Raw genomic sequence first — 10290 nt, forward strand, 5'->3', positions numbered from 1 at the left:
GTTTTTTTCTGCTGGCTTCACGTTATTTTTGGATCTACGCACCGGACTAACTTTGTGACTTGATATTGGACATCTGGCGCTGCTCCTCTTCTGTGACTTTACCTTTACCATCGTTGAAATATATTTTGGCCCAAAAAAAACAAAAATCCTCTTCTGTGACTTGAAGGCAATATAAGACAGACAGACAGACAGAGCTAGATAGATAGTAGAGATGAATGTTCGGCAACCAAAATTATTTTGGTTAACCCTAACCCTAACTAACCCGAATAAGCGAAAAGACCGAATAAATTGTACCGAACAATGATATGACGCGATTAAATAGCAAGCAGCGCAGAGTGAGAGGCACGCACTCTTTATTACGCAGCACACACGTCAGCAGTGTGGAAGCATTTAAACTGTCGGAGAAAGACGCAAAAATCATTACAAGCACCGACAGCGAGAGACTGTTTAGGACTGCATCGCATGTCTTCAATGACAAGAGGAAGGGGTGATTGTTGCTGGTTACTGTATGATGATTGAAATCGCAACGTTAGTATTGTAATTTTACTGTTGTTCTGTAAAATAAAATTAGTAAGACAATAACAATGATAATAATCATTACAACAGCTCTGTTTTAAAGGGGTCATATGATGCTGCTAAAAATAACATTATGTTGTGCCTAGCGTGAGGGGAAGCCCCGGCTTAGCGTGAGCTGAGGCCTGGGATAGAGTGAGCTGAGGCAGCGGGGTCGAGCAGAGGGGTCTCCTGCTGGCAGAGAATGAATTTGCTTTTGCAAGTCTGTGGGAAACACTGGTGTCTGTCAGCAAACATAAACAAAAAGCATGCTTCAGAACTGTTTTGAGAAGGTGCTTAAGTTTTGAGCCATGTATTATTACTCTGAATTAGGCTACTACTACTATTACTATCTTGTACCCTGCAATAATCATTTACTCAAAACTCACTTTTAAGAGATGAAGAAAAACAAAAAAAAAAGAAGAAAATCAGCCAAACATATCGGCCCAAAAAATCGGCATCATATATCGGCCATCGGCTGCCCTGATTTCTAAATATCGGCATCGGCCAGTGAAAAACTCATGTCGGTCGACCTCTAGTTGCACTCCTGCAACCAATGAGATTCGAGGACCAAAAAGAACTGTTGCATACAGAGGCGGTTTCTTCATTAGGGCAATAGGGCGATGCACCACCAAAGTGTGAAAGGGAGGGATTTTTTTTTCTACCGCATTCAACCACAAAGCTGTCACTGTTCTAGACTGTTTGTTCTGCCTCTGGAAATATAGTCCAATCAGCGTTGAGTCATGTTCTGTGTAGTACCGCCACTTTTTGGCCGATTTCTCTCAGGCTGAGAGTCGCCCCGAGTGTTCTCATAGACTTCCATACAAAGATTGATTTTTTCAAACTGCAGGCACTGCAATATAATCTCTATGAGTTCCAGGAGGGCTAGCACTAAGACTCATTATACATAACCTTAACTTGTGCAGCGATTGATTGGAACAACTAAATAGCATGATTAGCGTGTTATTAGCATGTTGTTAGCATGATTAGCAAGTTACTAGCATGTTACTAGCATGGTTAGCAAGTTACTAGCATGATTCTAGCATTATTAGCAGTCAATCTGCTTAGGCTGGTTTTAGCTGTTTTTTCAGTAGGGAGTTGTTAAGCTTTGCTATAGCAATAGACAGTTTAAATACACCATAAGTCTTATTGTATAAAAGTTTTCACCCCCTCAATGAAAGTCTATGGGATTTTAGGTGGTTTTGATAGTCTGGGTTCAGTTAGAAAAGATATAGCACACCGAGTCAGACCAGTCTGAAGGTCTGGGTCGAGTTTGGTGGTTCTAGCTTGAAAGCTCTAGGAGGAGATAGGTGTCAAAATTTGGCTCAGAAGAATAATAATAATAATAAGTTTAAATAGTAGATCAGTAAGTTGGCTTTCTCAAGCCAACTTAATGTGTTACTTGCCATTTCTCTGTAATTAATTCTGAAATTTACTAGCAATTTCGAAGTGATTTTTTTTCTGTGTACATTTCAGGACAAAAAATGATTTTGTCTTCAAAATCTGAGAAGATCTTTCTGGAATTTATCATTCAGAGCAACTAAATATCTTTATTCCCTTCTTTAAAAAAAGACTGATCTTTTTACTGGTTTTAGAGGGATTTTGACCCCTTTTTAGCTGGTCAAAGCCAGCTTAGATAGATAGATAAATAGATAGATAGATAGATAGACAGACAGATAGATAAATATTAAAAAAATGTCTTAGTTCTAAAAAAAAAAAAAAAAAAGAAAGAGAAAAAAATAGAAAACCTAAAAGTTGTGTTTTAGGTTTAGGATTTAGTATAAGACTTGTCTAGCCTTTTTTGTGTCTACATTGTCTACATTTTTTTCCCCTCTTCATTAAGTGGGTTTGCTGGTCTTAGTCTCCCAACCTGGTCAGACTCTTTGTTTTCTGTTTTTTTTTTTTTTTGGTTTTAGAGGGGTTTTGGGCCACTTTTGGCTGGTCAGACTGGAAAGCCAGATTAAACCAGCTAAAACCATCAAACTATTAGCTTAATTTACAACAATTTAAAGTCAATACACTTGGTCTCCAGTATGACAGTTGGGTAAATGTATTTAAAAAGGTTTATAAATGTGCCAAATAATGTCCTAAATAAAATCTATACCTTCAAACTTTACCCTGATGGTGTCAGATGGTAAAAAGCATAAAAAAGAGTTAGGGTCAGTGTGTAATGGTTACGATTCATTAATTTAACAACAGAAGAAGTCAATGGGAGGTCTAAGATTGTGTGCGTTTGTATTTCGGTAGAATGAGGTATTTGTGTAGAAATGTGAATGCGTTTCTCTCTTTCTCTCTGCGCAATCTGATGGCACACGCAGCTTGAGTGCGCGCTGACCTGTCATTATGATGAAAGACCGCAGAGCGCGCGATTCGTTAATGGTGACAGCGGCCTTAATGAGTCCGAACCGTGCACCTGTTTCTCATCAAACCCCACTGACTGATCGCGCCATCAGCCTCACACAATGCGCTCTGAACGCTCTGCTCACTTGAAACACCGCCAAACTTCACCGGAGACAATTTTATAACTTTGTGTGTGATGACAGCATGGTGATGGGTGCTTCATTATTTAAAACTATTTTATAGCTCAGACATCAACAAGTCAGGGGAGCTGTGCTCAAATTGAGTCATTAGTGAAGAACACACACGACGGGGAAGATCACAGGTGGCTACTGTAACGCGCGCTCTAGTGCACAAAACACTGAAAGAAGCGTTGCGCATGCGCACACGTCACATAAAGGATCAGCATTCAAGTTCACTTTAGTGCATTTTTGTTAGCTTTGAGAATATCTACTGTACTTCTAAAAATCGATAAAACAATTTAATTCAAACTTAGGTTGACTAAAACAAAAGTGTAGTCTTTCTCTTCTACAATTTAAAATATTCTGTAATTTATATTATATGTATGTGTATGTGTGTAAGATAGATAGATTTGACAGTAACTAGATCAATTGTTTTCAACTGGTGAAAAAACATCTGCATTTTAAAAGCGAAAAGAAAATTATTTCTTTCTGAACCATTTATCCATTAGAGAACATCACTTTTTAATGTTATAGAGTACTTAATTAATGAAAATTAAAACTTATATATTAAATCTTAACATATGGTAAATTCTAATTATTGTCTATACAGATTCAGACTCGTAGCCGCGCGATATGGCTCTATATCAGCACGGCTGTGATTCGGCCATAGGTAATGAATCCCAGCAGGCCGATCGATATACAGCCATATCGCACGGCTACGATTTTGATGTGTTTATATAACAGTTCAACGGCACAAGTGTATAAATACATAAGAAACAACAATGGAGTGTCTTTAAAAAAACTTTTAAAACATGGTGTCCGCCATGACACACGCTGTGAGAAATACTGTGTGGGGAGTGATACAAACGGTGAAATGGTTGGAGTTCTGTTATCACTAGAATATCGCAGTCCTCTCAACCAATAAGATTCGAGGACCAAAAAGAACTGTTGCATACAGAGGCGGTTTCTTCATTAGGGCAATAGGGCGATGCACCACCAAAGTGTGAAAGGAAGGGATTTTTTTTTCTACCGCATTCAACCACAAAGCTGTCACTGTTCTAGACTGTTTGTTCTGCCTCTGGAAATATAGTCCAATCAGCGTTGAGTCATGTTCTGTGTAGTACCGCCACTTTTTGGCCGATTTCTCTCAGGCTGAGAGTCGCCCCGAGTGTTCTCATAGACTTCCATACAAAGATTGATTTTTTCAAACTGCAGGCACTGCAATATAATCTCTATGAGTTCCAGGAGGGCTAGCACTAAGACTCATTATACATAACCTTAACTTGTGCAGCGATTGATGGGAACAAACATATCTCTATTAATAAGAAATATGAAGTCAGGCTGAAGAAGCATGTTTTTATAAGAGTTTGCAATGGTCAGTGGTGTTTATGTATATAAATGGGCATCAGCACTCACACTGACAGAGGAACTGCTCACTGGTAATGTCGAGCTGCCTTCAGATCACAACATTCGACAAATTCAGAATGTAAATTCAAATGCTCTGTTTAATAATTCTGAATAGAGATCCGTATATATTTATATAGTAGCGTTACAGTCAGGTTAAGGCGACTGGTATTTTAGTTTGCTGTTGGCATCTCCGTATGGTCCTGCTTGGTATTGCAGCTTGTTTTATAGTTATTAATATATGTATAGAAAATGGTCTAAATAAATGTACCATTCATTTTCTCTCACAGTTTTTGCTGTTGCATTGTAGGCCTATACATCAATTGTGAATTCTTATTTTTAAAATTAAAAACAAAATGTTTAAATTTTTCTTGAAAAAAGCTTGAACTTGGTAAAACAATTACATTTATTTAAAATGTTTTAAGTCTTAAAGGGGTCATATGATGCGATTTCAATTTTTCCTTTCTCTTTGGAGTGTTACAAGCTCTTGGTGCATAAAGAAGATCTGTAAAGTTGCAAAGACTAAAGTCTCAAATCCAAAGACATATTCTTTATAAAAAATTTGAGTGTCAACCACGCCTACCTAAAACGGCTCGTTCTAACACGCCCCCCGCCCAAATGTTCACGCAAAGAAAGGCGGCGTAACTTTTATTCTCGCTGTAGTATTGTTGTTCCCGCCGCCGCCATGTCGTGAAGGTGCTATGTGTTTCATTGTGAAAGCGAAACTACTTTGTTTGGCCTTCCAAAAGAGGATGATATCCGCTTCGTCATGCCTGGAGCTGATCCGTGCTGGTCGCTGAGGAAATACATCAACTTCGTGCTGTGGATCGCCGGATCAGCTTTCACCGTGGACGAAGCGGAGTCCAGCCCGGGGTCATCACATGTGTTTGCCGCAAGTCCGTCGGACGCTCCTTCATCGAATCCGCCGGCCACGCCGTTCTCAAGCCCGCCGCCTCTGCTCACTCAAGCCGGCCTCCGCATACTCTAGGCCGCCACATGTCATTACACCAAATACACAAAATAATGTTCTTTTTAGCAGCATCATATCACCCCTTTAATACTTTTCCTTTTGTTATACTGGGATAAATCATACCGGGATGTATGCTAAAATTTTTGGATGTGGCGCCCCACCTAGAAAATTTTCCACCAGCCGCCACTGGTTGCATATATTATAATAATTTTAGATTTTTTTTTTTATTTATTTTGCACCATGTTATCATATTTAGTCAGATGATTACATACGCATCACAAATCCTGTAAACGTACAAAAACCTATCCAATAAAAAAATGCACCAATTCTCTCTTTCCCCTCATTTTTCTTTTGTTTCTGTTCAGTATGACACCAAGCGCAGGATTTCGGCCGAGTCGTCTCTGAGACACTCTTACTTCCTGACTCTGGGCGAGAACATTCACTCCATACCTGACAGTGAGTTTATCCCAATATTTTCATCATTTCTAGAGTCTGCTTATATAACATCACCTCAACACGAGCCTTATAATATGTCTTTCACCTTGATGAAATGACAAACAAGACAATACATTTGCTTTGATCATCAGCCACTTGTCTTCTATCCTCTCTAGCCTCGTCTGTGTTTTCACTGAGGGAGATCCAGCTACAGAAGGATCTGGGACACAAGAGCTCAGTATTCCAGCCGCTGGGTATTCAATTCCATTGCTTTGACATCACTCATCTCTATTTGCAGAGCGCAACTTGATCATGTTTAGTCATGCACATTAATCCCATCCATAAACCTGTAAGATTAAATGCTTTAAAACATACTCACCTGCACTGCATACTCCGTCTAACAGTGGATCATTTTCTCCAAATCCAGGTCGAGGCAAGAACCGCAGACAAAGCATATTCTGAAGACAAGAATCAAAGTGGTGTGCATGAAGAGATCGCCAGAACAAAACCATTATGAAGCAAACAGCTTTGTTTCATCATTCAAAACATGCATGCATGCATGCATCCATTCACATACATACCAATTTATTAGTCTGTACTTCAGAAAACGGACTGAATAGAAGTGAATCATCCTCAGACATAACATGAGCTGGTTACAAGTGTAACCAAGGCTAAAACAAATCTCTCCTGCAGTCTATTGTAAACCTAAAAACCACACTGATCCTAAAGCTCAAAGCTTTAAATGGAAAGACATTTAGACTTGAGTTCAGCCTCTTCTCCTCCTGGATCTAGTAGTACTTTCAGACGTTCATAGTATTTTTAATTGTGCGTGAATGTGTATGTGCAGGAAACATGGTAGCTTCATGTCCTACTTTTTCCATTGAGTGAAATTTCCTTCATTTCTGTTTGAGGTTTAACTTGTTTTGCCTACGTGTTTGATCACTGCACAAGCTGATATTGCGGTTTATTTCATAAGCATTCATTCAATACTATAATACAGAGAAGAGTTGAAACATTCAACATGTAAATTGTCGTATAAATATTTGAGCCACTGAATAGAGAATTACTTGAATTCTGTCATGATACCATTTAAGTTCAACTACTAAAGGTGCTGTAAGCGATTCTAGAACAGAATTCTTCTAAATCCCACCCTGTCCACAAAATGATTGACAGGCAAACAGTGTATCTGGCTAGAAAAAAAAGCTATACTCGCTTACAGCATCTTTAACTAGTTATTAATTTATTAAATCTTCAAAAGGTGCCTTTTGCAGACCGTAAGAGATGATGGGGTCCAATTTTATGCCTTTCGAAAAACCATCTACTTCAATCTCCTCAAGGATCTCGGTCCTTTCAGGTAATTGCACATGCAGATATTCGTTTTGCCATTTAAGCTAATTGCTACTCCGTATGGCATGCAAGTGTCTAGACCTGAAACCTAATGTTGTTCACCTTCTATTACTGTATTTTGTAGTTTAAAAATGAAAGCACTATGACTCTTTGTTGTAAACGGCACTGAGCACAAACTAGTTTTACAGTGGACAGAAATGAAAAGCTTTGTCATTTAAAGGCCACCAAGGAACAGAAATATTGAGAATGACTGACAAAGGGGAAATTCTATCAAATATAATGACTTAAAAGGTTTTAGTTTAACGTTACTGCAGCAGCGGCACTAATTTACATGTTTTGTGGTAAATGAAAATATTTTAAATACTCTATTGAAAAGAATTAATATATAAATGTATTTTGACAAGTGTTTTCTTTATTCTCCGTGAACTTTTGCCAGAAAAAAAAAAACTAGGGTATTAAATGAACTTAGATGATGTCTAAATGTTTTATAAAAGATTTAGATTTTTGTATGAAATGTGATATTCAATATTTTGTGTGATTTGTCTATTCTATTATGATATTCTGAAGCTGAATGTATTGTGACTGCGAAAATGCCAAAAATAATTAAATAACAAACTAAATAAATGATGACGTTGAGTTGAACCATGGGAATGTGACTACCTTCGTCTCAAACAATAGTCTTACTGTCTTGAATGGTACTATTTGTCATTAGTACACTTCACAAAGTAAACTTGAAATAGGATTTGGTCTAGGCAATATACTATCAGCAAGATAAACCTGTGTGCAAATTAGTGTGTGCGTTGTTAGCTTAGCTGCAACAAAAGACTCGTTGGACCTGTCAGATGCACTCGGTACGGTTCACATGAAAATATCTATAAAACAAAACAGTCCAAATATGCGTGACGCCCCAGGCAGCAGTGCTTGATTTCTTACCCTCACATTTATGTTGACTCTGATGACGACCAAACTGTTGGGAAATGGGAAACACACCTGTTGCCCGGATCTGTTTGAATCTTTTAAATGAATAATTTCGTTTTCTTGAACCGGTTCGTTTGAGTCATGAGTCGACAGTGTTATTTTTGGCCAGGTCAAGGTTTGATTAAACTTGTGGCACTGATCTCCTCCTGAGTGTTGGAAGGTTAAAAAATGTGATTTATTTTTTTTTAAGTTATAGATTGAAGTTAAATGTTCGTCGTCGTATGTTGGTATATTTGTTATTTAACCGTAGTACGGTGGCCGAGAAGTGATAAACAAATCACAATTCTGAAAACAAAATAACAAATTACAAACGCAAATGCAAGTCTAAAATAGCATTATAACAAAATAACAATTCAGAAAGCACAACAACAATTCAGAAAACATTATAACAAGTCAGAAAACACAACGACAAATCCGGGTCGATCGCGTCAAAAAGCCAACGACACAGCCACTTTTAACTAAATGTAAATAGACACCCCGTATTTTCCATAGTAAGGCCATTCATACAATACATTTAAACTGAGCTACTTTAATACCATCTCCGAACTTTCTACCACGACTCTGCTGCTCTTCAGCTGGTTCTTCCTGTATACGTTGATTGACAGATGTTTTGTCCAGTCAGCGGTGAGTAATCCCAAACCAATGGCGCTGTCTCAAACTATACCTACCTCTTCCGGTTTGTCTGATTTGTCGTTGTGTTTTCTGACTTGTTAATTTGTTTTCGGATTTGTCGTTGTGTTTTCTGACTTGTTATTTTGTTTTCGAATTTGTCATTGTGTTTTCTGACTTGTTATAATGTTTTCTGAATTGTTGTTGTGCTTTCTGATTTGTTATTTTGTTTTTTAGACTTGCATTTGCGTTTGTAATTTGTTATTTTGTTTTCAGAATTGTGATTTGTTTAGCACTTCTCGAGCACCGTAGTAGGCCAATATATGTCATATTTTGCGTTGAAAACGACTTCATTATGTTTAATTTATTATTAATTTATGTCTAATCCGACGCTGTACAAGATTATAATTTCCTAATGAGTTTCTCTGAATTTCAAAAAAAACACACATACAACATCAGTAACATACTTGATGCAAAACATGACTAAAATATTTTTTACCAGCGTTTCTCGACAAACGGGTCAGTTCAGACTGAATCATTCAAAAGGACCGATTTGAATGAACAACTCACTCGCGAATCGGACAAGCATCGCTCTGATGATGACTCTGAACACGCGACTATCACTTTAGGCGAGTCTCCTCTCACGCCCAGGATGAATTCCACTGCGTAAATGCTCCAAGAAACACCTCAGAAACTTTCTCCAGCATGAAGCAACTGATTAATGAACGGATCTGCGCATTATTCCGCATTAACTGGCAGCATACTCTCACATATTGGAGTGTATTCTTTAGTTTTGGACTATGTGTCGCTTTTCTGGGTCCGACCATCCTGGACCTGAGATGTCAAACTCAGTCCACGCTACAGGAGATCACTCTGGTCTTCTTCTCCCAACAGTTTTTCCTCTTTATTGGAAGCACCATTGGAGGATTCTTCAGTAAAACGTGAGTGTTTTGAAGAGATCTATTGTAATTTATGCATAAATTGATTGTATTTTTATTTCTTTATTCTTGAGTGGTTGACATGTAATTTCAAACTGTTTCAGTAGTATGACATGTTGAAATTAATTTTAAAATATTTAAATTTAAAATATCCCAGTTTATATCCCCGACCTTAATGAGTATGCTACACATGCAACTCTTATATTAATGGAATATAGAATATTGGTACTTTTTAAAAAATTCTAAATTATTTTAAATCAGAAAAAAAGGGTATAATAACCCCCAAAGATATACACTGTAATCGTAAATATCTATGCTGAATAAAAAGGGTTAATGGGCCTGTTGTATGGCAGCTTCCTCGTATAATATTTTATTTACAGTTGTGGTTTTACAGTTTTTAAGAAAAAAATGTACTTAGCCTACTTCCTCAAAACAATAAGGAACTGAAAAAAGATGGCTTTCGAAGATTATCTATCTATCTATCTATCTATCGATCTATCTGTCTGTCTGTCTGTCTGTCTGTCTGTCTGTCATCTAT

The 10290-nt window shown here is 37.6% G+C and overlaps 2 protein-coding genes and 1 long non-coding RNA gene across 3 annotated transcripts in view; 2 read left to right on the forward strand and 1 right to left on the reverse strand.

Annotated features, from left to right (window-relative positions):
* LOC107654374 (cyclin-dependent kinase 18-like) overlaps window positions 1–6897 on the forward strand; it is an 85289-nt gene extending 78392 nt beyond the window's left edge. The window contains exons 14-16 of the mRNA XM_016441417.1: window positions 5811–5901; window positions 6057–6134; window positions 6308–6897. Coding sequence (XP_016296903.1) covers window positions 5811–5901; window positions 6057–6134; window positions 6308–6342 — 204 coding nt within the window. The 3' untranslated portion in view covers window positions 6343–6897. The remainder of the gene's footprint in view (window positions 1–5810; window positions 5902–6056; window positions 6135–6307) is intronic.
* LOC107654375 (uncharacterized) overlaps window positions 1–8259 on the reverse strand; it is a 32588-nt gene extending 24329 nt beyond the window's left edge. Inside the window, exons 1-2 of the long non-coding RNA XR_001630326.1 lie at window positions 8161–8259; window positions 6260–6338 (exon numbers count right to left, since the gene is read on the reverse strand). This is a non-coding gene — a long non-coding RNA (uncharacterized LOC107654375). The remainder of the gene's footprint in view (window positions 1–6259; window positions 6339–8160) is intronic.
* Window positions 8260–9323: 1064 nt separating this feature from the next.
* Window positions 9324–10290, forward strand: part of mfsd4aa (major facilitator superfamily domain containing 4Aa) — a 19962-nt gene continuing 18995 nt past the window's right edge. The window contains exon 1 of the mRNA XM_016441419.1: window positions 9324–9755. Coding sequence (XP_016296905.1) covers window positions 9520–9755 — 236 coding nt within the window. The 5' untranslated portion in view covers window positions 9324–9519. The remainder of the gene's footprint in view (window positions 9756–10290) is intronic.

Source organism: Sinocyclocheilus anshuiensis, unplaced genomic scaffold (genome assembly GCF_001515605.1).
Source record: "Sinocyclocheilus anshuiensis isolate Anshui unplaced genomic scaffold, SAMN03320099.WGS_v1.1 scaffold623, whole genome shotgun sequence".
Taxonomy (NCBI): domain Eukaryota; kingdom Metazoa; phylum Chordata; class Actinopteri; order Cypriniformes; family Cyprinidae; genus Sinocyclocheilus; species Sinocyclocheilus anshuiensis.